Source organism: Suillus clintonianus, assembly GCF_016758775.1.
Source record: "Suillus clintonianus strain FC179 chromosome Unknown DEU56scaffold_132, whole genome shotgun sequence".
In the NCBI taxonomy this organism is placed as follows: domain Eukaryota; kingdom Fungi; phylum Basidiomycota; class Agaricomycetes; order Boletales; family Suillaceae; genus Suillus; species Suillus clintonianus.
This window is the reverse complement of record NW_024539356.1, coordinates 26530-51050: the sequence shown is the minus strand read 5'-3', so window position 1 is coordinate 51050 and position 24521 is coordinate 26530. Positions and strand designations below refer to the sequence as shown.

The following is a 24521-nucleotide window of genomic DNA, read 5'->3' as shown; positions in this document are numbered from 1 at the left end:
TTGCCTCACGTCAATTTCCTACAAACCCGCCTGCTCCAGACCCAGTGGAAAATGATCTGGATATAGAGCTCGGAGATGAACCTGACCCAAATCGGTCGCCGCACTTTGCAGGAGATTTCTTTGGGACATACGGCGAGGATGAATTGGAATGGCCAGAGGAGTTTGATGGTGGGGGAGATGTGGGTGATACACGTTCGGATGAAGAGGAATCAAATTATGGCGGCGATGCGCAGGATGAATGGGAACCTCCCGCAGCACCACTGCCCCAATCCGCACACCATGACCATGACCGTGACGGGCAGGACGAAGAAGAACGTGGCGAACATGCCAACATCCCAGACACACCTACCTCCGATGCACAAGAATCAGAATCAGATGCCCAGCACAGAGTACAACAACGACTTCGCGACCATGAACAGGTACCTACAGTTGTCCAATATCCTGACCAACGAGCTGGGCAGCCGATCGATTCAACCAAGGAATTGAGCAACACAACCTATCATGCCCAACTTGACGGACCAGGTGCAGATAATGTATATGCTCCGTTTGCTTCGAAGCTTGATTGGGAGGTGGCCCGATGGGCGAAATTACGAGGTTCGAGTTCAACTGCGTTCTCAGAGCTCGTTTCCATCGAGGGTGTAAGTCTATGGTACTTTCAAAAACTAGTATTAGTCTAATCATAACACTTCCAGCTCGGTGACAAAATTGGCCTCTCCTTCAAGAATGCACGCGAACTAAACAAGATCATTGATGACGAACTTCCGGGCCGTCCAAGATTCAGACGAGAACAGATTGTAGTGGCTGATGAAGCATTCGATGTCTATTATCGAGATATCATCGCGTGTATTCAAGCTCTCTTTGGTGACTCGAAATTCGCCGACTTTCTCACCTTCGCACCCGAGCGCCATTACGCTGACGGAGATGAAACAATTCGTTTATATCATGAGATGCATACGGGGAAATGGTGGTGGAATTCTCAGGTACAAATTTTGCAAAGTCGTCACGCAACAGTAGACTAACACTGTATTTGTAGAAACACCTAGACCGCATGCTTCCTGGCGCGACAATAATTCCTGTCATCATCTCATCGGACAAGACGCAGGTCACGATGTTTCGCAACAAGACGACGTACCCAGTATACATGACGATTGGCAACATTCCGAAAGAGATACATCGAAAACCCTCACGTCATGCTCACGTCCTCCTCGCATACCTCCCAACCACCCGTCTTGAACATGTAATGAACAAAGCCTCTCGCCGCCGCATGCTTGCCAACCTTTACCATGCTTGTGTGGGGCGTGTACTTGCTCCACTTGCAGCTGCAGGCATCGATGGAATCAACATGCGAAGTGGCAATGGGGCTATGCATAGAACCCATCCCCTGTTTGCGTGCTTTGTGGGAGATTATCCCGAGCAAGTGTTAGCGACTGCAGTCAAGACTACTCAATGTCCGAGCTGTGACGTTCCGTCAGCAGAGCTTGGTCTGGCAGCTGGCGCTGCAAACTACCAACCACGAAACTTGGATGCAGTCCTTGATGCCCTCCGTGCTCTTGACGAAGGTGGATTGGCCTTTGTTCGTGCATGTACCGACGCCGGCATCAAGCCGATTGTTCACCCATTCTGGGAGGGACTGCCATTTGTCAACATATTCGAATCTATCACCCCCGATATCCTACATCAGCTGTACCAAGGACTCGTGAAACATCTTCTCGCTTGGCTTTCTGATGCATGTGGTGGTGCGGAGATTGACGCACGATGTCGACGCCTACCCCCAAATCACCACATCCGACTTTTTATGAAGGGTATCACACCTATACTTCCCATATTTCCTTCTTAGTAAAGAGGACAGACGGGGCATAAGTGTCCCCTTTAGTAAGCTAGAATTCATTCCTACTGAGCACCGCCGGTGCACACCACGAAAAAACCGTGGCTTAGATAACATGTTCCCAACGGTAAAATAATGCAACGACCGAAATAGGTAAGCAATGCAGGTCGGTCGTTCCCACGGCGCGCTGTCATGCTGCACGTTGCCGAAAGGCTCGTGTTCACTGTGAGCAACAGCGAGCTCAACTATATCATCATTACAACACATTTCTTTCTACTTTTTTTGTAGCACCATCTAGTACATCAGTAATATAGATTTAATTCGCTTCTATTAAGCCTGTATACCTGTAGAGTAAGCATATATGAATATATATATGTTACACAAGTATAAAGCCTTCTCCACTGCATCCAGCGCCCCAGGGATCTCATTATCTGGTCGGAAATATGTCAAATAATAATTAGAACATATGTAGATAGAAATATAAGTCAAACTTTATCGTCTGAGGGCTAGGGAGGACATTCAGAGGGGGAAATGGAGGGAGGAGAAGGAGGAAGGGAAGGAGAATAGTTCTGTGGGTCAGTGAATCGTTTAGATACATCCTATAATGATACCTGAGTGAGGGAGAAGTCAATAGAAGGTGGCTAGGTTCAAAAAATGCGAAAAGACAAGGAGGTGAACTGAGAGTGACACAAAAATGGAGACAGGCACTCACCAATGAAAGGCGCACCAAAGCGGTCTTCAGGGAGTGTATCTATACACTAATAGAGTCATATGAGCGGCCTACATAGGCGGAAAAATGGCTATCAGAGATACAGTGTAAGAATAACAAAAAAGAGGAGGACGAGTTATTAAGAAAGAGTGTTGAACAGGAGTGAAAACCACTCACCTTGCTACCAGAGATCTCTGGGTAGGTATATACACCCATAGATGTCAGGATAGGATAGAATACATCTAGAAGTATCAGTATGCGAAGTTTCAAGACATACCAACGAGTTGTGATTGAGGTAGAGTAAAAACAAGAGATTATGTGTGTAGTTGCACTTCGGACACATAAGGCAATTGGTGACATCGTTGAGCGTTAGCGTACACATAACATCTTTGCTCTCTATTTTATCTCTAGTTCTCGTACGGCACAACGGATAATTACAATACCGAATACACGGAACACCTTCACATCGACCTCGCTAAAGATGCGTATCGTTCGACAAACCACAAGAATGAGTTTGCGCAAATGACAACCTGGCTTGAACGGAGGGAGAAAATACTACGCCACGAGACATATATTCAATGGAGACTCATTGCAGGCACTGCGCATCACCCAGGTCGTCAGCCTCATCCTCCAGAGATGTCATTTCTTTGTACTCAGACAATGTCAAAGCATCCGAGCATCAAGGCAGTCACATTGGACAAGGTTGTGAACGAATATGGCGCCACATATTTTCGTGAATCTCTCGCACACTACGTTGTGAAAGCCACCCTTCCTACAAACACTACTATTAGGCCTAGGCAGCTCGAAGATCAAGCTGCTGACATATACATCCCATTTCGAACCCTGCCCGTCTTTCACAAGGTGAAGTGGGTGTCAGTTGATGTTCGTGGCCAGGGTGATCCCCCAGCCACAGTTGATAGTGTACATGCACGTCCTGGACGTTCGAGACCATTTGCATCGGACAGTGTCGCATCTCGTTTCGATACTGCATTTGTTAATGATGGCACAGGTGGGACACTTGGTATCAAAGGTGAGCTCTCCGAGCCGGTCATTGCATGATATTGATACTCGTCATTTATACAGGATATCGAATTGGACAAGTCCGTTTGATCTTCTCGATCCCTCCCAAAGCTATCCCTATACTCTTTCCATCAAATTTCCGACCTCCAAAGCACCTTGCCTACGTGGAATGGTTCTCCGCTTTCCAGGCACCTGATCGCAATCATGGCTTGCGCAAAGTCTCACGCACCATCAAAAACGGAGAACGAATAGCTAGCATTGTTCCAATCAGCAACATTCATCGCAGTGCACATCTAATTCCACATTTTGGCCCCATTGCCCCCCGTGAATGGAGTTCTACTAATGTTCTCGACGAGCATCAGTAAACTACAACTTTCTCACAGAGGTCACACACTTGGGGTCTTGCGGCAGCAAACCACAGGACTCCACAGTTCACGCAGGCTCACAGTGAATAGTAATGCAGCACTTTCAGTCGCTCACAGTTCAACAGGACTTACAAGGAATGGTGTTCCTACTGCACCTTACAACTAAGTAGTAAGTATACTAGTATGAAGTATTGTATTCCAAGTAGTACTAGCGGCATAAATTACTATGACTGAGAGCCTGGGGCTGGTCTGCATTGGTTGGTGCTTCTTCTAAGATAGTAACTGATTAAGCTCGAGATCGATGAGTTTGTCCAGCGCAGGCATGTCACTGATAAGGGGAGCCGACATCAACGACGCTGCGGCCAACTTTATTTTCGTACCTCAGAAAAAAATGTCACATTCTACAACGGAATCCCAAGTACATGTTGTATGTTTTAGTCTACTCGGATAATGCAAAAAATGAATGCTTGTCCCAAAAGTAGTTCAACCAAAACTCCCTCGCGTGCTCCATGCTATTATATGCCGGGAGACGCGTGTCTGCAGTAGCACCAAAACGTGGAACAAGATGGACTGGCGCTCGAAGCTGAGAGACTGGAATGATGTCGCCCATCCGTGTACCATTAGAGCGCTTCGCTCTTTTCAGTGTATGCAACTGAGTGGTTGGATCGCGTTCGCTGGAGATATCGAACCGTTGGACGTAAGTTAAGTATTGATCGTCCCAAGCCCATCGTGTCCCGCTTCTGCCAAGAGGCCGAATGACAAGCCTGATTTGCGCAATGGAGTGCCCTGTGGGAGATCATTCTTTAGCTTAGTAATTATTGCGAGTAAAGACAGAAAGAACGTACCTGAAAGGCTGCTGGCAGGCCAGGAATGACCAGAGCTGGTCTGAATAATGACTGGATCGTAACGACCTAAGGTCCAAGGGTCACTAGGTGGTGCGCAATTAAGCGTTTGAGCGCGTCGAATGTTATGGGGATTGTGAAACTCGGTCTCCTGCAAACGAATTTTGAACCACACTTGAACTTTGTCAAATGGTAGCTCAGCGCCATGCGCAGCCCTTCTAGGACCACCTATGGAGTGGATATGATTGCCATAGGTCGCCTCACGGTGAAGAAAATCGGCGATAGCCGGTCGCAAGTCAGGTAGGCCGAACATAATGGCGATTTCATCGACAGTAGCATGCTTGATAGATGGATGGTAAGCAAGATTAAGCACAGTGCGCCCGACGACAAAAGAACGAAGTGGGAATGGTACCAATCCAACTTTCTTTGCTTGGAGTATTTTCGCGATTGAAAAGTAATCTGTGATAGGACGAGGTTGTCCGGGACTTCGACTTGAGGAGAGTAGCTCTGCAGGAAAGCCGTTTGCGTCATCATCAAGCTCGTCATCCTCCTCAGCACTTTCCTCCCCAACAACTCCCGGGTCGTCGCAGCGATCTAACAGGCTAGTAGCGAGGTCAAATCGATTGCACTTATCGGCGTGATCAAGATAACGACAAATTTGCGGGTCGTAGTTGTTGTTGTTGCTGGATCACGCAGGGTCTTTGACCTCGGTGATGTGTGTGTGCTCGGTGACATCTGCAGACCACTGTGCTATGACACCGGAGTTGCGGATACTGGTGACGATACTCTGCATTAGCTCGAGTTTGGGAATCTGCCAGTTGTCGATGGTTTTACCGCCTTTTCCTTGGTGGACACCAGCAGCGATGATCGATTGTTTGTTCGCATGGAACTCGTCTAGTGCGGCTGCAATGTGACCGAGATCCTTGTCATCAATGCACGGTGACTGCACAAGATAATTGAAGTGCATGAGCGCGCGTACAGCAACAATAACACCAGGAGGTGCTGCATCCGCACTGACTGCGATGATTGATCGCTGCACGTCTCGGTGACAACGACCCGTAACCTGCTTGAGTTTTGAGATGCCTGAGTAAAAGTGCCGATAACCAGTAGTGGGCTGTATGATCGAAAATCGGAAATCTATCTCGGACCCTCCCACTGCGAGGATAATCCACTGCGCATCATGGTCCCAAAACTTCTTGTGAATATGGTGCAGTGATTCAGGCGTAAAAAACCGGGAGGGTTCCGCTAGCAGCCAGTCCCACCAGAATGGTTTATCCACGCCATTTAGGCGAAACTTCTGCGCTTCACGGAAAAACTCCTCGAGATCATCTGGATGAGCGCATGAACGTACGATTTCCAGTTGCTCGAGAGTCTTTGATCGTGTCCGGGGTTCGTGTTGGAAGGCGTCCCCGAATTGTTTGTACATTGCCATGGTAATTGGGGACGTTTTTCCACCGACGCATGCCAGCATCATGGCTTCAGGGGTGTCGGCAATATAGCTAGCGAGTACAGTAAAGCAGTAACGACTGCGACTGATGGGATCTGACAGCATTACGCCGCTTTGAGCAGCCAACTTCAGCGGTTGTAGTACGATGTTCAAGCAGTGATGAATGAGCCGATCCTGTAACATGCCTTGCATTTGTTTGTTCTTGTGAATGAATTTTGCGACCGGCAGTAGGGCGGTGAGAAGGAAAGCATTGGAGGATGATTTGAGCCACGTGGCCATGTGGATGTTGGTGAGGCTGATAAGGAGAGGATGTGCAACACGATCGCCTGACAATGCAGTAATGCACGTCTTGTCTGAGGATATAATAGTACCGAGGAGAGTTGCGCCATGGGGAAGCGCAGACTTGAAGAATACATGAGACGATGACTTCAAGAGAGCCATATTACGCACCTGCATCTCCCAGGCATGACCACCTGTCATCCATTCAGTATATATCCGAGAGAGCTTCTGCGCTGTGCTGTAAACCTTGCGAGGCGCATAGTCGATGCGATTATGGAATAAAGGATGATTGAATATGGTGGCGATACATTCAAGTGGATCCCGCCAGTAGAGAACAGCCGGAGACTTTGTGGGATGTGATGTTGGAATAACTTGCGACTTCCAACGTGGACCGCTAGGCAGCGATTCAGCTCGACCTCGTAGCTCTCTTGCTGAGTGGAAGGATAAAGGTAGATCACCAATCTAAGTACTATTTCAGCGAAGCCGAGGGTCTTTTACATAGTGTTACATACTTATCCGCTTCCTTGCGCGCTTCCGCGCAGCCTATCCGCTTCCCTTACGTCTCAATACCCTGAGAGCTCGCGTAGTGACCTACATATCTAGAAGACTCAGAGGATTTCGGACTTACTTACTTTTCCCTTACTTGGACTCACTATCAGTTTCCTGTCTAGTCGCGCTTAGAGCGCTAATATCATTGCAGTCATTGTCTATCATCTTCTTTGTCTTGTGAAGTCTCGTTCCTCATCCAAAGGGAGCTCCTACGATCCTCTGCAACTCTTCTCCCATCGCGCACGTACCGCGCGCATTCCGACCCTTCCGCACGGCTCGCGCGTTCATCACATCAGCCTCGTGTGTTCCCGCGCACCTTCGCGCACCTTCCGACTTGAGCCTTTCTCTTGATCCCTCTCATTATTTAGAGAGATTGACTCAGTAGCATCCCCTAAGGGACGATTCTACTAGCTCGCCTCTCGAGGTAGATATTCTTGTGCCCGCCATGGTGATATTTAAATTAACCACCTACCATCTCTAGCGCAAGGAGAGAATTGATTTTCTCCATACTCAAGCCGGAACGCAGAATCCATGCAGCTAGTTGCCATTCCCTTCGACCACTGAACGGATAGTAAAGATTCGTTTTACGATAGATGCTGTTTTCGTCAGCATCGAATAGGCGCAAAAACGTGTAGCCCTCGTCAAAAGCTAGTGGGGGCTCCGGAAAGTGATCGGTTACTTTGGCCTCACTGTCCTCGTTCCTCGTTCCGCCTCCAGAGTCCAAATCCTCTCCTTGGCTCCCAAAATCGTAGTAACTCTCATCCTCAGGCTCTCCTTGTTCATGAGTGTTGCTGACATTGTCCACCACCATGGGATCATGTCCAGTGAGCGGCAAGGTGGAGTTCAGTCGAATTAAATCATCTAGCCAGTTGTTGCATCCAGACCGAGGTTGGCTCATATGGCGAGCGACAGAGGTATGGTCCCTGAATTGTTTTCCACACGATGGGCAATGGGCTGGTGCCATAGCGCGCTGATATTGATATCTGGATCGCGGACTTGAGAAAAAGCAAGTTGATCTGAATTCGGCATTTTCCGATGACCATTCCTAAGTTCTCATGTTATCTTCACCGTCTAAGTTTGATATTACTACTCTACAATCACTGTCAGCGCTTGCTTCCTGCTCTGACGATTATACTCGTTATTCTCGCTCTATCGATGAATGCAATGGGGGAGCGCCTCGCGGTATAGGTGACCTATACGAAATTCTTGAAGCCGTCAATTCAATTGTGAGTCGTTGTACATCATTTCTGGCATTCTTTATCACACCTTATATTCCATAGGGAGGAGTCCATGAACCAACTGACTCTGAAGCAAGCCTTGTGCTTGATCTTGTAAGAGCCAAGCGTGATGTTTTCACGGCTCAGAAGGCGCTTGCAGATTGCGTAATACGGGAAAATGAGGTGCTTGCAAGCCTGCTTAAAGTTCGCGCAGCAGAAGCCGAGAGGAAGATAGATGAGACAGATATCGGGCTGGGATGTATGAGAATCGTCTTCAAAGATCACGGTTGGTCCCACGTCCCTCCCAACCATCCGCCACGAGGACAAGGTCAATCAAGTTCGCGTGGTGCGTGTGCGTGTTCTTCTGCAATGTTGTTGATTCTAACGCTTCAGGTATGGAAGGTTTGCACGGACGACAAGGCGCGATAGTTCTCGATTGATTCATAGAGTCTTTCATGTTTATATGTTTTATGCTGTCCTCATTTATGCATATTAGCGGACGACAAGCGACAAGAGAAAAATGTATGCGAGGATATGATGCAATGATTGATACTATGAAAAATGCCGCCAGGGGGCTCAATCAAGCTGGACGCACAGGTGACGATGTTTTGACGTGTCAACCGCTGTCGAGTTTGGATGCCTCCGCCCTGGATGAATTTGTTAGGGCCAAATGTGATGTTGAAAGGGAGTTTCGGTTAAATTTTTTTTTGGGACAAACATTCATTTTGTGCGTTATCCGAGTAGAAGTACCATGCGCTTTCATACTCAATAAGTACCATTTTCGTAGACTAAAAGACGCACCATGTAGCTGTGGACTCCATTGCAAAATGCGACAATTTTTTCTGGTACTTGTACTTCAAGCCTCAGTCATGCCCCCCGCAGAACACAGCAAAACGGTAGACTTCGGGATAAAGTTGGCGTCGTTGATGTCGGCTCCCCGTGTCAGCGACGTGCCTACGATGGACAAACTCACCGATCTCGAGCTTAATCAGTTAATTGTAGAAGAAGAAGAACCAACCAATGCAGATCAGCCCAAGGCTCTCAGTCATATGTTATCGCGGATTTTCAGGACATTCACCTTTAAAGTCCCAGATGTTACAGAACTCCAGGTGCCATTACATAAAATTCGTTATCGCGACACCAGACTACACAATAAATTCGCTCACCTTCATGAACAGTCCATGGTTCCCTTGTATGATACAGAGAACTGTAAATGGAACTGGGCACTTCCAAAATGCCATCGTGAATCCGGCATCATTCAGTTACCCGATCTTGAAGAGGGGAGAGACAGAGGGGGGGGGTAGCAGTGCGAGCGACTCGGAGGAATCCAGTGGCGAGGACCCGTCAAGTCAACTTGAAGATACCAGCTCGAAACCACACACCTTGGAAGACATCTTCTCGTCGTTCTTTAACACCGCATGTGGTGCTGTTGCCAAGATGAGGAGAAAGGAGATCATAAAGGAAAACATCGGAGCAGTGACTCGCACTTGGAGCTCACAAAACTCCACACGTCCTGTAAAGGATAAAGAAGTCTCGCGGAAGCCAGACCTTGCACTGTTGGATGACGTGGAGGCTCGGTGGGACACCATCAAGGCAGTCTGCGAGTTGACGTCGCAACTGTACACTCCTACAGGGACGATTGGAAAGACGATCGACAGCAAGGCTTACCTTCTCTTGAGACGCCAACCTTGGAGGCGGTTTGTTTTGCTCTTCTCCCTTACCCACGAATATCGTGAATTGCGAGTTCACATGTACGATCACGCAGGTGGTGTTGTGACGCCTCCCATCCATATCGACAGCGCTCCAAACCATTTCCTATACATCTTATCCGGTGTCGTCTTCGGCAATCTTGATTGTATCGGGTACGATCCTTCAATCAGTATATTCACGAAGACGCTTCGCCCTGCTCAGCTTGAAAATCCGATTTTTCGCCCTTCTGTGGACAAACCACCCTCACGAGCTCAAGTGCGCAGTTCCACGAAAGGTCCAGAAGGCACTGGACCCAAGAAGATTATCGACGAACCTCAGGCTGAGTCTGACTCGGAGATGGACTCAGACGTAGAGATGAGCTCGAGTTTCGAGGAGAGCCTCTCTCAAGACCCCCCTCAGCTAGAAATGCCCGAAGATCCTCTTCGCAGATCTTTTTCAGACCCGATTGGCAGGATCACAGTGAACGACCACACGTACGATATCCTCGAAGTCATATTCTCCAGTCAGGGGCTTGTTGGGCGCGGCACCGTCTGTTATTTAGCGAGGAGGGACGATGAAGAATACATCATCAAGGATCATTGGGTCCTTGGGGGTAAAGATGCGGCGTTGAACGAGGTTAGGATGCTGCGGGAGATGCAAGGAGTCCGTGGTGTGCCAGAACTAGTGGAATATTGGCTTGTTGAGATCGCGCCCAATGAGGTTGATGAAACAATGAATTATCGATACAAGGTTTTGGGAAGTATCAAAGGGACCTCTCGTACGCACGTTCGTTTGGTTTTGAAGCCTCGCGCTCGACCTTTGCATGCGTTCCGGACAAAGTTAGAGTTAGTGAGCGCTCTTCGGGACATTGTCATAGGTGAGTAATCGTTTATATCTAGTCCGTCTTGCCGAGTTTACTGACATGTTTCTCAGTTCAACGTACAGCGGTCGAGGATCGTGGAGTTCTTCACCGTGACTGCAGCCTTAATAACGCTATGATTGAGGATGATGGCGACGGGACCAATGGACTCTTGATCGATTGGGAATTCGCTGTCCATATTGATGCGGGTCGAAAATACACTATCGGTGGGACGGTCAGTACCAATTTATTTCTATAAGACTCGATGTGCTCACAGCAAACGATAGGGCACATTACCTTTTATGTCACTGTTCGCTTCTGTGGCAACTCTCAGAGGCTGTTGGCGATGTTGCAACATCTGCTCGCAGCTGGAAGGCGAAGCTTGCCACGTCTTCCCTCACAAAACCGCCCCCCCTTATCCTACAACACTACCATGACGATCTCGAATCGCTTTTTTACGTTTTCGTGTGCATCTGCATTGAATACAGGGGTCCCCTTGGAGTTAAACGCGATCTGTCGGCTGATAGGAGTCAAGAGTGGTTGCCGCATCTATGGTCCGCCGACACGTTCAAAGCAGGCAGCGATGTGAAGACTTCGTTTTTTTTCCACCCCAATGCAGACAAACTCAAGAAACAATTTCACCCCTACTTCGACACGCTAATCCCACTCGCGACACAATGGTATGACTTGATCAGGAACAAAGGGCCATCAAGTGCAGTTACTTTCGGGGAGGTCCTCGATCTGTTGGAAACGCATCTCGCTGAACTTCCGAAGGACGAGCCTTCCCCTGAGCTTCTATTTGCAAAGAAGTTCATCGCGGCACTCCCGAAAAAGAGACACGCGAGTGACCTTGAGGGTGATGATGATCGGGATAAGTATATAAACGAACCGCCGAATACAGAACGTAACATTATCCACGGTCGGATGGGCTGGACGATGGAAGTTGCACCCCAGCCCAAGCGAAGCAGAACTACTTAATTTACGTTTACGACAATCTGAATTTTCTCGCGCTTACATAGTTATGCCCTGCTTACGTTTACATGTACATTAAATTGTTCCCACTCAAGTTTCGAGTCACTCTGCAACATGATGCCTTGCGATCGGCTATGTAATACCATAGTACTCAAAGTCCGACGAAAGGAGGTGCTGCACATTTTCTCTCAGCCTACTGATTCTGACTCGCCCTCAAGAACAGATCCGTAAACTCCATCAACCTGCGCTGTATTACATTTGGCACACGTAAATTTCAAGTGCTTTTCAAGGTGTGATGGCGGCTAAGATTTAAAAGGTGAGTGTTGGTAAATTGTCGGTGTGGTGGCTCATTTCCCTCCTTCCCTTGTCATGCCTGGAAGCCCTAAGAGAAAGAAGTCGAAGCGCAAAGCGTCGGACTCTGATCCCAAGGCACCGGAAGGGAAAGCAGCTCTGGCAAAGAGAGCGCGTGCTCAGTCTCAGTCGATTATCGATGAAGTCGACGACTCACAACAACTTCGACGAACAGGACGTCAAGGTGCAGGGACAGGAGGTAGGAGCACACAACTGGAGAAAGTGAGCGCTATTTTGCATGCTCCAGCACGGACCAGCACACCCAAGGCTGCCACCTCCCTTGATCCGGACGCTCCTGAAAACCCTCTCGCTCCAAAACCACCTCGCAAGGGTGGTGGGAGTCGTCCCAAGGTATCTTTTCTCTTGTTTGTATTGAACAATACTAACAAGACATGCAGAAGAGACAGCAGCCCCCTCCGCCGTATAGCCCTTCAGAAGAACCGAGCACCACGACTTCCAAATCACACTCGAAGAAAAACAAGGTGAGTTTTTAATGCGCGAACGATCACGCATTAATTTTCTATGCAGGCTCCTGTCATTCCTGCCCCAATGTTCGAGTTATTGAACTCTCAACCTACTTTTACACAACGGGAAGCTCATGGACGATACAGATTTTCGCCACCAATTGTCCCTCCCGGCACAGAACCGGATCTCCAAGCGCTAAACAATTCCTTCGTGGCTGCAGCCAAGGGCGCACACGCCCTGCCTGATCCCAATCATTCCCAGACTTGTGTCGACACGTCCCAATGTCACGTTCCGGTTACCAACCCCAAAGCCCCCCAAGGCCATCGCACTGTCACTACTTCTAACGTCGAACAGACCCATCAGACTCGTGTCGACACGTCCCAACGTCATGTTCCAATTACCAACCCCAACGCCCCCCAAGGCCATCGCACCATCCCTACTTCTAACGTCGAACAGACCCGTGTTGACACGTCCCAACGTCACGTTCCAGTCATTAACCCCAACGCCCCCCAAGGTCATCGCACTGTCACTACTTCTAACGTTAAAGACCCAGCACTCTCCAGCACCACTTCAAATACCGTGCTGCTATCAGACGCTAACTTTTTCCAGAATTTAGATCCTGCCCTCCGGCCGACTGGACCGTCGGGTGCAGAGTCCGAACAATCCAACACGTCCAAGGATGATTCGTCTGGGTCGGATGAGGGTAGCGGAGACGAGGAAATGGGTTGGGGAGAAGCCCGTGGGCATCATAGTACACACCCTGGTAAGTTTTCGCATGTTTCCCTTCAAGTTAATTAAAAAGTCGCAGGTTTCTCGAGGGAAGAGCTACCACCCCAACCTCGGGTGGCAACTGCTCTTCCAACAGACTTTGAATTCCAGTATTCTCGCGACGAAAGTGACCAGGTTGCTGAGAAGACTTTGGCAGTCGGTAGTGATTCGGGCGATGATAGTTCAACGATGGATCAAGAGGTACAAGCCCGCTTATTTGTTGGAGTACGCTAATTTTCCGTTCCAGCCCAATGACGTCTTGAAGCTTCACCATGAGAGAAACAGCCATCCCCGACTTCCTGATCCTGCTCTACTGGAGCTTCTTCGTGCTGCCGAGATAGATACCTCCAATTCGAAGGTGAAACAGAAGGGCCCAAGGCTACCCAACTGGGTTGGTACAGTCCACACTGGAAGGCCTTTCTCGAGGACGCAAAGGTGGAGTGTCGTGCCCAGCAGGCACTGGAGAACCCTTTTCCAAGCCTTGTTGATGATCTCCCGGTCGCAATCACAGAGTCGCTCTCGGCCTCTCTCGTCCAATGGCTTAAAAATGGTCAACAAGTTGATGCCGGTAAGCTACTATTTCCCTCGAGACATTCTGCTGACTCGAGGTGTCTACCAGGTGTGTGGCCCACTCATAAGCCTGACATGGCGAGGCTGGTGCGTATGTCTATTTTGTTGTGCGCCTAGTGTCTTATTTTTTTTCTAGCTGTATGACGACTTAGCAACCTGGCGCTCCGATCTAAAGAAAATTGCCATCTCCATCACACCTTCCGCATATGGCCTTTCCCCGCCAGACGACATTCCCGTTCAAGTGCGTGCAGCTTGGGTTCAAGCCGCAGCTGTAGAATTACTCGACGATGGTAAATTTATGCGCCATGGACTAGACGAGTTCGGGAAGACTAAAAATTTTGCGCACCCTGCGCTTCTGGAGGCCATCATCTTATTCTTCTACACAGGATCTTATCGCATTGCTCGTAGGCGACCAGCCATTTTTCGGAAGGAGGTACCATTAACATGCTTAGCTCTCGTTTGCACTGTGGTACGTCCTCGATATTGACGTGTCATTGTTCTGACACATTATTTCAGTTTGATTGCGTCTTCCAGGGCCTCGAGAAAAATGGTAACGGCAAGTTTTATTCAAAGTTCGCTGCCAAGGAGTACGAGTCCGTTTATCTTTGGTTGCTTGGGCTACTCAATGATGTCATGAGTGATCCATATCACGGTCCGAAGCTGGTGCAGCAGCTTCGTGAATGGGCCAAGATTGGATGGTAAGTAGTCTTTTAACATCACATTCAGCCCTAACGAATTCATCCAGGGCGGAGGCATCCAAACTCGACGGCGTTGACACGTCGAAACATCGTCACCTGCGCGTCCAGCTTGATTGAGCCCCCTGGCGGCATTTTTCGTAGTATTAATCATCACATCATATCCTTGCATACGTTTTTCTCTTGTCGCTTGTCGTCCGCTAGTATTGTTTCACGCTGATCGAATATATCGTCATTTGTTTGCTACTGTTCCCGAGCCAAGTAAGCCACCTTCTGAGTGGTTTGTGAGTGTCTGTGCACACATGGACAGATCTCTACAGAGACTAATGATGATATTTAACACCCTTCTGAGTGGTTTGTGAGTATCTGTGCAAACATCCTGGACAGATCTGTACAGACGGACAGAGAATTATTTTGGTCCTTACTGGGCGGGTCTGTGGGTGTCTGTGCAGAGATCTACAGCAAAAGTTCTACTGTGGCAAACTAGCTAGTAGGGACCAAGCTGTACGTATGGCGCGCTGTCCAGATCTGTACAGATCTGTACAGAGCCTGGTAATTTACTGATGAGTGTCCTTCGTTCTTTGTAAATCCATACTTGGACAGACATAGTTTTGTAACATTGCGCTAGTTGCAGACAATTATCATTAACTTGTGCTAGACTATAGTTCCTAGAGCTAAATTGTGTTAATTTGTGCAATTATCGAAAATTCAGCTAAATAGTTCTAAGTTTACATGGGAGGGTTTTCCTGATGGTGCTCCTGATCTGATTCATCCAGGCTTTTTTGTGCTCAGAACGTGTGCACTGTGGAACAACAATAGGATTGTACTCGTAGGCATACTGTCCGCCATTTTTGTGAGTCCCATGCCCTGACCCCACTCAAGTGCACCTGTGTGACACCATTATTATTACTAATTAGTAACGAACATGTGATGTGATGTGTGTTACTAACTAGGGGCGGAAGTCTATGCTGCGGTACTTCAGCGAGTTCCGCAGCACTCGGCAGTCACTTAGGTAGGTAGAAAACTCTGTTAGATAAGATATGATCATCTAGCGCTTATCTCCCTTATCGGGCAAAGCCGAGAATGGCGGTTACTGCCGGCAACATATTGCCGCTACTTCCCGACACTTCCTCGTTATTTCCCACGTCCTTCAAACCTTCGTGCTCATCGTCGGGCACGATGAGCACCGAAATACCCTTCAAATTCAACTGTTTTTGCAGCGGCTGTTGGTGTATGAACTACCTAATGTATTCAGAGATCGTTTATATGTATCTATACTATGTTTCTTGCCTTGCAAGCTAATCAAGTCAATGTTTGAACCAAAACCATTAAGTTCAGTGTACTATGCTACTCGCTGTCACTACTAGTGTCATCCTCGCTACTTGAATCAACTGTCTCGTTGCTCTTGTGTTGCGAGGCAGCAGCAATCTTCCTCGCCTTCCTCGCAACATAGACAAGCTCCCCTCGTGCATGCCGCTCTCGGTTGTCCTTCATGCGCGTGACACGCTCTTCGTCCGTGAGCATGACCCACTCACAAGACCGGGACTTCAGAGCATCAAGCAAACTCTGCACTTGGGCCCGCCCGCCGACTTTCGAAGGATTCCGAACATGACCGGACAGCGGCCAGTTCACAAGTGCCAAGCCATAATGCTCAACAATGTTTCGTTCATAATTCATGTAATTCATATTCACCTTACCCTTAATGTTGTGCTCCAAGGCAATGGCCTCTGGGGGATCACACTAATCATCGAGTGCACACTGGGAGACGACAAGCAACTTACCGAGTTCCTCCTGAATCAATGTACGACAGTCACTGACGAGTTTGTTCAAAGGGCGCGGACGAGTAGTTATCGTGTGTTGATCTACATCAAATATTAAGTCATGAATCGTGAATCCGAGGAAAACATTTACCGAGACCACTGACGATGAACGATTCGAGCTTGAGACCAAGATGTCGGGGTTCTACCTTCAGAACATCCTGAACAAATTTTTCAGCCTTCTGCGTGAAAAAAATCTTCGGTTCAGAGAGGTCTTCAATACTGCCACGAACGGCCACGTAGAAGCCTTCGGCGCCAGTTCGAGCACAAAGTGCCATCCACTGAGAAAGATATCAATGAAAATAAGTTTATAAATGATTCGAACACGACTTACTTCACGGTCCATGGACGTAAAGGTCGCATTCATATCGTGTCGAGTAGCCTTGGGGTTAGCACGTGCTGCATGACTTTTTTGTTGCCTTGCTTCAACAACTTTTGCGTTGAGGGCCCGTTTCTCGGCCAACGTCAGCCGTGAGTGCTCGTGAATGAGCTCGTCCCTATTTTCAGCAATGAACTTGGTAAGTTTGATCCTATCACCCTTTTCGTGACCTTCAATTATATTAGCCACTTTAAATTTGAATGGTATTCACAGAATTTACCTTCGTTCGCTTCCATATGCTTCACTCTGACAAAAGCATTCCACGAATTGACGCTTCGGTGCTGACGGAGCATCCGACTCTTCAAGAAGAGTTGGGTACGTGTCCATTTCAGAGAACTAAAAAAAATTCAGCTAGAGGGAATAAAACAATGACCAACTTGAAAACTTACCGCCCATGAGTCTCCGCGATGTGAGCAGCTTCCTCTATGTAGGCAGATTTTGCGGAGTCGATTGCGGTCGTTAAAGCTTCTTGCCGGTCACGACGAGCTGCTTTCTGTTCAGTGGATAGTTTGGGGCGTGAACGACGAACTCGAGTAACTGGTGTTCGAGGCATTGTGAAAGAAATGGAGCCAAGAAAATATGCACCTACTCTTTATGATATGGCTGGACTTGCAGCAGCAGCCGAAGTCAGGGAAGCCGGTAACTGCATTTACTGATCCTGAAACTCCGCAATTACATTCAACAAAACGACGGGACCAAAATACAGGTAAAGTTCGAAGCTAGTGAGACTCTGTGAGAGAACCGATCCTGGATCATGTACTAACTATACTAACGACACGATTTTAATGTGGTTTGACAAGACGTCAACGTAAACACTCACAACGTTCATTACTCGCACGCGCCATCACCAAAAGCAATGAGTGTATTTTCTCCTCCGGAATGTCCAATTTGACCAGGATAGATTGCCATGAGATAGGTCCATAACCGTCGACTTGACAAATGCATTTCCAGATCTCGTCCATCGTGATAGGATGTAAAACGAGGCCTTGAAGTATGGCGCTGATCTCCGTACATACACGTTGAACACTAGCATTGTTCGGCATGTTAGCGCGTGGATCCGTTGACAGCAAAAAAATATTATTGGTGATCGAGACACCTTCATTCCTGCTATGTGTCACTGTCTCAATTTGCACAGGATTGATCCGATTGACGGCCTCCTTGTGCCTGTTGGATTTCACACCCGACGAGTCCTAATCGGTTGTGAGTTTAGCACAGCCCAAAATTTAAGACTACCCACAGGCTTATGAGTTCCACGTGTTTTGGTGGCCGAAGATGATGCGCTAGATTGTGAAGCGACACTGGAGCGGTTGCCCATTAATGATAACTTGTTTGGCGTAGAAGTGGGCGTTGTGGGAGATATCGTTTTAGACTTCATTGGCGTAGAAGTGGGCGTTGTGGGAGATATCGTTTTAGACTTCATTGGCGTAGAACTGGGCGTCGTGGGAGATATCGGTTTAAACTTCACCGGAGGTGACAGCGGTGAAATGACGAAAGGGCGTGACACTGGTTGCGGAAGATTTACAGAGGAAGACGTCATAGTGTCAATAGGCTGCAAAGAGGTGGCGGAGGGAGACATCACAGTTTGGATTGACTGTGAAGGGGCGACAGAGGAAGACATCATAGTCCGCGTAGACTGTGAAGTGGCGGATGCTTGTATTTGGCGTCTAGAATGGCGTGTGCGCTGAGTAATACTAGAGAGAGGAGGCGCAGGGCTAGGAAGGCCTTCTGTACTGGTGACTCTGTGTGGCCGGGTTCGAGTGGGTACCCTTAGGAGTGGTTGGGACAAAAGGGCATGTTCCTGGGCATCATCTTCGGACAGTGAATGAAGAGAGGAGCGAGTGGAATAAGGCGATGTGATTGTAGAGCATGAGAGAGACGACTCCGATGACATGTCAATGGAGTTGGTGGAAGAACGCCAGTCTTCCATTGCATATTCATCCGCCAGTTGTGGCGAGACGACTGCAGGTGGCAGAGGATCGGGAAATATGTAAGAGTCGCTGATATTGGTGTCCGTGAGTCGCTTGGAGACCACAGTAGGCAGAGGACTGTCTGGGATGGCTGAACGCCGGCGTTCAGCCTCATCTAACGCTGCTATCCCTAACAAATTACTTCGTTAGCAGATCCAGTAGAAAAAAATAGAAACCATCATACTTTTAAGCATTGCTGCTGGGAGCTGAACACGGTCCCATCTAAATTTGCGACGGCGTACCATACATGCGAATGAATCTGCGAAGAGTGAATGCATATGGTTCAGAATGTGTTGCTCTGCATCGTCCTCGATAGGCTCGGAGGCGAGCAGTGCTGAACGGATACTAGGAAAGATGGATAAAATGCCATCATGGTGGTCGAAGTCGAATTCAGCCGTCAGCTTGATTTCAATGAAGTGGATCTTGTAAAACGATAGCGCATGAGTGATTCAACCTTAGTAAGATTTAGACTCACCGGTATCTTAACCTCCAAATCCAAGTAGTCAAGGCGGGACATATGATCACTGTTGAGGTCTGGTGGTAGCATTTGACGGTAGTTAGTGTACAAGCAAGTGGGATGTTGAAAGCTTGAGGAGTTGAAACCTCAAGGCGTGACTCAGTGTTGTAAGCGAGCCTCATGGACTGGAAGCGAGTATAACTTACTACATACTAGTACATATGCTTGAAGACTTAGTACTCAATGTTCTTCCTTGAGTTTAGCAATGCATTCTGTCCGCCAGCATGGAACGAGCCTGGGAGCACAATTGACCTTAAAATAACATTTCGAAGATCTATGCTGATCATCTAATTACATATAGTCACAGTGAAGACTTAGAGACGTTCATTAGCTTGATTCGCGGGTACACTAATTCTACTGCTGCACGACACGCGATAAACATTTGCAAGCCTCGAAACTTCATCATGTCATTGTTCATTAGCTTGATTCGTGGGTACACTGTAATTCTACTGCTGCACGATACGTGATAAAACATTTGCAAGCCTCGAAGCTTCATCATGTAAGTCGCTATCCTCATCATCATCACCCTCGGCCTCGTTATCCAAATCTACAACAAGAGCCTGCTTGTGTAGTAAGGGTGGTGGTGGTCCACTGTAGCCAGTCAGTTTAGCGGTGCTATGTAGACGGATGCGATGGAGATCGTTGATGCGGCGTCGTTCTGAAAACTCCCTCTGCACCTCTGCGGCCAGCATCATCGAGCCCTCATCTTGCAAGGAATCTATTGCCGACAACATCTGCTGGTCCTCAAACTGAATCCATGCTCCAAGGCGACCTATTTCCACGTTCAGCCGAATGATTTCTTCATGTGAGCGCAAGACTTTGAAAAACTTGACCGCCATCTCTCGGTTTTCCGGTACAGTCCATGGTTTCGTCATAACATTGTGGCGGGAGTACTTCAAGAGCTCAAATTCACCGAGGGATGCATATCCTATGACGTCAATGTAATCGAGGGTAGGGCGGGGTGGCACTTGGAGTGGCGCCAAGTTGTTGTACTTTTCAAGTGCTGTACGGATAGCTCCAGATCGTCGCGTGATCGTTTTAGATATATATTTGCGCATCTTGTATCCTGGTGGAGGCTTGAGATTAAAAATGATGATAAAACAAATAAATATACCTGTGCTGGAGAGATTTGCCTTCGACAGCTCAAACATGCGTTGCACCACTAGGCCTTCTAATTCTTCAACCGCCCGCACAAAGCGCCGTTGGCCCGAGTACTGATGCGCTTGTTGATAATGAGGGTCTGACACCTCCCAGCGTCGATTAATTCCATGGCGGCGTTCGAAATCTTCAACCACATTCATCTGTAAGCGGAGGCGTCGTAATGCAGCGAGAAGCTCGGCTTCGGCAGTTCTGGAAGACTGACGAGCTTCGGAATTGAGACCCGACGATGGTGTGAAACTGGCTGGTGTGTACGTGAGAAACGGCACACCAGTCATATTGCCGTACGTTGCTCTAGATTGATGATTAGCATATATCTTCGTGTAAATAAAGCGGGTCACTCACTCTGCGCGCTGGAGCTTTTCCAGCTCTTCAACATATGCTACTGCAATGGCGTCTGATGGAGGTTCGAGGGCAAGGTTTGCAAGGAATTCAGATTCCTCTTCCCTCCATTGAAGGAATGTGTCATCAGTGAGGGATTTGCGCATCTTGAATTCATCAAGCAAAGGAGTGTACTCCTCGATCATGCGAAGCGCTTGCGCATAATTATTGCGCAAGAAATTACCTTATGATGACTTAGCAAAGCGCCGAAATTCAAATCTAAAACACGTACTCAACTCAAGATATTTGTCTTTGTCCCATTGGTCGAAATGCAGATCGAGATATTGAACCCAGTGAAAATATGACGCATGTCGAATGAGCCCACAGGCACTGTTAGAACTTGAGAAAATGCGTTCGCATGTTTCCAGATCTTCGATGCCGAAACCCTCGAGATACAAAGGGTGATGAGCTAGCTGACAGCGACGGTTATGAGCGTAGCCATGGAACGCATTGACGGCAATGACGAGATTGAGTTCCTGAGCCTTGGCGCCAATTGAACTAGAGGCAACAGTTTTGCGCGAAGTACAGCCGATATCATGACCCAACCCCTGGTCTTTCCCGCAGACATCGAGCATGTGGTTGATAGCCGCAAGGCCATATTTTGCGCTAACGTGAATGTTAATTCAATTGTATCGTGATTTGAAAAAAAAAAACTTACAGTTCTCCGCTACGCTTCATCTCAGTAACGCACTCCACAAACCCATGCCGGCAGGCCATGATAAAAATACCAGTTTGTTCGAACACCAAAACCTTGTCTTCTTCAACCGACCTGGCAGCTGTCCAATTCTCCGTACAATTGTCATTCCGGTTAAGTGAGCGGTCCGTAGGTCGGCTCCGAACATCGTCCTTGAACCGCTCTACTGCAGCATCTGTGATAAAGAAGTCACTCGTGAAAATACGGGGATCTGTGGATCCAGAACCATCAATATGCTTTGCCGAGTGATTTCCATCCATTGAGTGCAATCTTCGAGGGACGAGTTTCGGTTCATCTGATTGCTGATTTGAATGAATGTCAGTGCAAAGTGCGTGAAAAGTGAGAAAAGATTACCTCAAATGTACACGACGGACACGCCCCGTTCATGCGCCAGTTGATTGGATCCCTGCCAAGAGCATGGTTGACTCGTGAACGAATGTTACGCAATATTTCGAGATAGATGTCAAAGGCTGTTGAGAATTGAGCCCGAAATGATGAAGAATACGTTACCTGTGAGTGGCCCATCAGTGATGTGAAATAATTCAACCGACACTTGGCTTACATTATGAAGGGCACACAATACCTTAGTAATCGTTTGGATGCCGAACGAAGATTGGCGGCGGCGTATTTGGTGGTAAAGTTCCAGGCACTCGAGTTTGATGGCAACGGTTGGCTGGACTGGCGAGGACCCAAGGAAACCGCAGCGCAGTAGCGCTGCATTGGCCACTTCATTATCTTGTTGTTGGATGAGTAAATGAGGCGCAAAATCTATGAAAGAAAGTGAGAATGATAAACGCGAGTGGTTCATGACCTACCCATGATGCCCACTCCCCTCACACTGAAAGCATGGTGACTAGGATCATCAGCACAACGGGGTTCGGGTTCATGTTTCCAGCGCAGATATGCTTCAACAAGAGCAGGTATCTGCTGTGCCCAAGCAGCATTAGCATGACTGTTCCGCTGAGTGCGGGTCCGTTTGTCTTGACGATGATTTGAAACAGCCCTACAAACGGTCTTAGCGAATATCATCCGAGAGTCAGAGAACTTGCCGTTGTTGAGCTGATGTATGAAGAAACTCAGAGAACAACGGGCCATCTACAGTTTCTTCGCCATCATCACCTACCCATTGCTCGCTGCTATCCTCATCGCCGAACATTGGTTCATGGTGGTTGTCATCTACATAGTCAGGTCCTGCCTCAAGGTGGGCCTCTGCAAGCAGCGTTCGCATACGCAGGCTGTTTTCTGTTACAAAAGTTGAGAGAAGGGGGTGACAAATCATAAGAACATACCTCTCGTTTGATCTGCGCGACGCCGTTCTTCTGCCAAACGCTCGCGCCTGATTTGTGTCAAGGAGGCAGTGGTGGTGCGCATTGAATGAGAGTTGTCTAGAACAGTCATCCTGACCCGCGAGGATGTTGACATCTTCTTCGTTTGGCGCATGGCCAGCTATGTCACAGTGACGGTGGGAAAGAAGGTAGTGCCTGTTGATCAAGTCTTGATAACTAAGCTATGAAAATACTTACATTTACATGAATAACTCCATATATGTCAATATGGATGAGGTTAGAGAAAGACGCGCTTGAAAACAGGTGAGTTTGAAGGGTATTTCGGTGCTCATCGTGCCCGACGATGAGCACGAAGGTTTGAAGGACGTGGGAAATAACGAGGAAGTGTCGGGAAGTAGCGGCAATATGTTGCCGGCAGTAACCGCCATTCTCGGCTTTGTCCGATAAGGGAGATAAGCGCTAGATGATCATATCTTATCTAACAGAGTTTTCTACCTACCTAAGTGACTGCCGAGTGCTGCGGAACTCGCTGAAGTACCGCAGCATAGACTTCCGCCCCTAGTTAGTAACACACATCACATCACATGTTCGTTACTAATTAGTAATAATAATGGTGTCACACAGGTGCTCAAGTGAATGGTTGATACATCAATTAGGCTATTACCGTAACATCCGTTAGCATTCGTTATACCACTATTGCCACCTCATATGGTTTGTGCTCTCACCTTTCCCCACTACTATTCGCACCTATTCACTCCACTTTCACAGTCACGATTAGCGCGATCCCAGGCATCCGAGGCTGCTACCGGAGCTCGAGTGGTGTCCTACGCTTCATGCCCTTTGTTCTCATTTTCGTCTTTCAACTGGGTATGTCGCCGCGAACTGGGAGCATAGCTGACAGATGCGGGCTGACTGACGCTTTCCTCAGTACTGGTCTCCCTAACACTCATACGTGTCATACAGAGCTGGCGGTCGGCCAAGGGTCATCTGCACACCGTCCTCGTGAAGCATAACGTATACTACTATGCATGCGGTCTCTGTGAGTCCTTATGCATGTTTCCGTGCTCATCGGTGATGATTATGTTCCGAAAGTTCTCTCGCCGTAAACTTCCTCATGCCAGTGCTTTTTTATGATGTACGTACAACCTCCCAATACCCTTTAATCTGATTGAATCGGCGTTGATGTTCCATACACACAGTCCGCATATTACAACGTCCTCGATGAGTATGTACCTCCGACTTCTGTTTCGAATTCCCTCTTACAACACCCACAAACGCACATACAGTTTTCAAGTCCTTATCCTTGCGATCCTCGCCACGCGCATGCACCTCCATCTCTGGCATATCGACCGGGACATGCACTGCTCTGGCGCTCTCATATACATTTCCATGTCCGACATGTCACCTGCAGACCGTACGGTGTGATGTCACATCGTGTGGCCTATTCATCGTCGTTGGGAATAGGCACATTTCTGCAGCGGTCAAGGCGGAAGGATGTGTAGGGACTATCATTTTACATTTAGCTATACTAACCATTGCGTAAAATACTTGTCGGCATGTATATTTAATTGAATATTTGAGCCTCGAGCTACATCAGGACTTTAAGTGAATATGAGGCTCGGGTCCTTGATAGCGCCGTATGCTAGCTAATGTTACACCTGGCCAAAGATACATTAATATGCAAATTTACGAAGCGTTCA

The 24521-nt window shown here is 48.0% G+C and overlaps 8 protein-coding genes across 8 annotated transcripts; 4 read left to right on the top strand and 4 right to left on the bottom strand.

Annotated features, from left to right (window-relative positions):
* Positions 1-422: 422 nt before the first annotated feature.
* On the top strand, positions 423-3919 carry DEU56DRAFT_746972 (uncharacterized protein; the record flags this gene model as incomplete). The annotated part of the gene is made up of 6 exons (XM_041349241.1): positions 423-638; positions 693-980; positions 1034-1836; positions 2218-2293; positions 2946-3564; positions 3618-3919. Coding segments are annotated over 6 exons (2304 nt in total), but the record flags the coding sequence as incomplete, so codon positions are not given.
* Positions 3920-4182: 263 nt separating this feature from the next.
* On the bottom strand, positions 4183-8000 carry DEU56DRAFT_974722 (uncharacterized protein; the record flags this gene model as incomplete). Its single annotated transcript, XM_041359555.1, has 6 exons — positions 4183-4705; positions 4765-5389; positions 5468-6133; positions 6272-6610; positions 6659-6949; positions 7509-8000. 6 exons carry the CDS (start codon positions 7998-8000, stop codon positions 4359-4361), a joined length of 2760 nt encoding a protein of 919 aa, XP_041202642.1. The 3' UTR covers positions 4183-4358.
* Positions 8001-8091: 91 nt separating this feature from the next.
* On the top strand, positions 8092-8693 carry DEU56DRAFT_918400 (uncharacterized protein; the record flags this gene model as incomplete). Its single annotated transcript, XM_041358113.1, has 3 exons — positions 8092-8262; positions 8317-8599; positions 8647-8693. 3 exons carry the CDS (start codon positions 8092-8094, stop codon positions 8691-8693), a joined length of 501 nt encoding a protein of 166 aa, XP_041202641.1.
* A 997-nt stretch (positions 8694-9690) lies between these two features.
* DEU56DRAFT_746989 (uncharacterized protein) lies at positions 9691-11779 on the top strand (the record flags this gene model as incomplete). Its single annotated transcript, XM_041349242.1, has 4 exons — positions 9691-10132; positions 10379-10819; positions 10876-11010; positions 11136-11779. 4 exons carry the CDS (start codon positions 9691-9693, stop codon positions 11777-11779), a joined length of 1662 nt encoding a protein of 553 aa, XP_041202640.1.
* Positions 11780-12142: 363 nt separating this feature from the next.
* Positions 12143-14742, top strand: DEU56DRAFT_760851 (uncharacterized protein; the record flags this gene model as incomplete). The annotated part of the gene is made up of 10 exons (XM_041350475.1): positions 12143-12475; positions 12523-12606; positions 12653-13352; positions 13398-13582; positions 13605-13748; positions 13772-13925; positions 13977-14014; positions 14064-14396; positions 14444-14625; positions 14673-14742. The coding sequence occupies 10 exons, from the start codon at positions 12143-12145 to the stop codon at positions 14740-14742; spliced, it is 2223 nt and encodes a 740-aa protein (XP_041202639.1).
* A 1512-nt stretch (positions 14743-16254) lies between these two features.
* On the bottom strand, positions 16255-17153 carry DEU56DRAFT_706587 (uncharacterized protein; the record flags this gene model as incomplete). Its single annotated transcript, XM_041347422.1, has 4 exons — positions 16255-16332; positions 16393-16541; positions 16779-16988; positions 17039-17153. Coding segments are annotated over 4 exons (552 nt in total), but the record flags the coding sequence as incomplete, so codon positions are not given.
* A 468-nt stretch (positions 17154-17621) lies between these two features.
* DEU56DRAFT_918396 (uncharacterized protein) lies at positions 17622-19332 on the bottom strand (the record flags this gene model as incomplete). Its single annotated transcript, XM_041358112.1, has 4 exons — positions 17622-18008; positions 18056-18915; positions 18970-19207; positions 19261-19332. 4 exons carry the CDS (start codon positions 19330-19332, stop codon positions 17622-17624), a joined length of 1557 nt encoding a protein of 518 aa, XP_041202637.1.
* Positions 19333-19748: 416 nt separating this feature from the next.
* Positions 19749-22564, bottom strand: DEU56DRAFT_747007 (uncharacterized protein; the record flags this gene model as incomplete). Its single annotated transcript, XM_041349243.1, has 8 exons — positions 19749-20368; positions 20417-20754; positions 20806-21025; positions 21074-21447; positions 21500-21837; positions 21890-22045; positions 22098-22303; positions 22351-22564. 8 exons carry the CDS (start codon positions 22562-22564, stop codon positions 19749-19751), a joined length of 2466 nt encoding a protein of 821 aa, XP_041202636.1.
* Positions 22565-24521: the final 1957 nt, after the last annotated feature.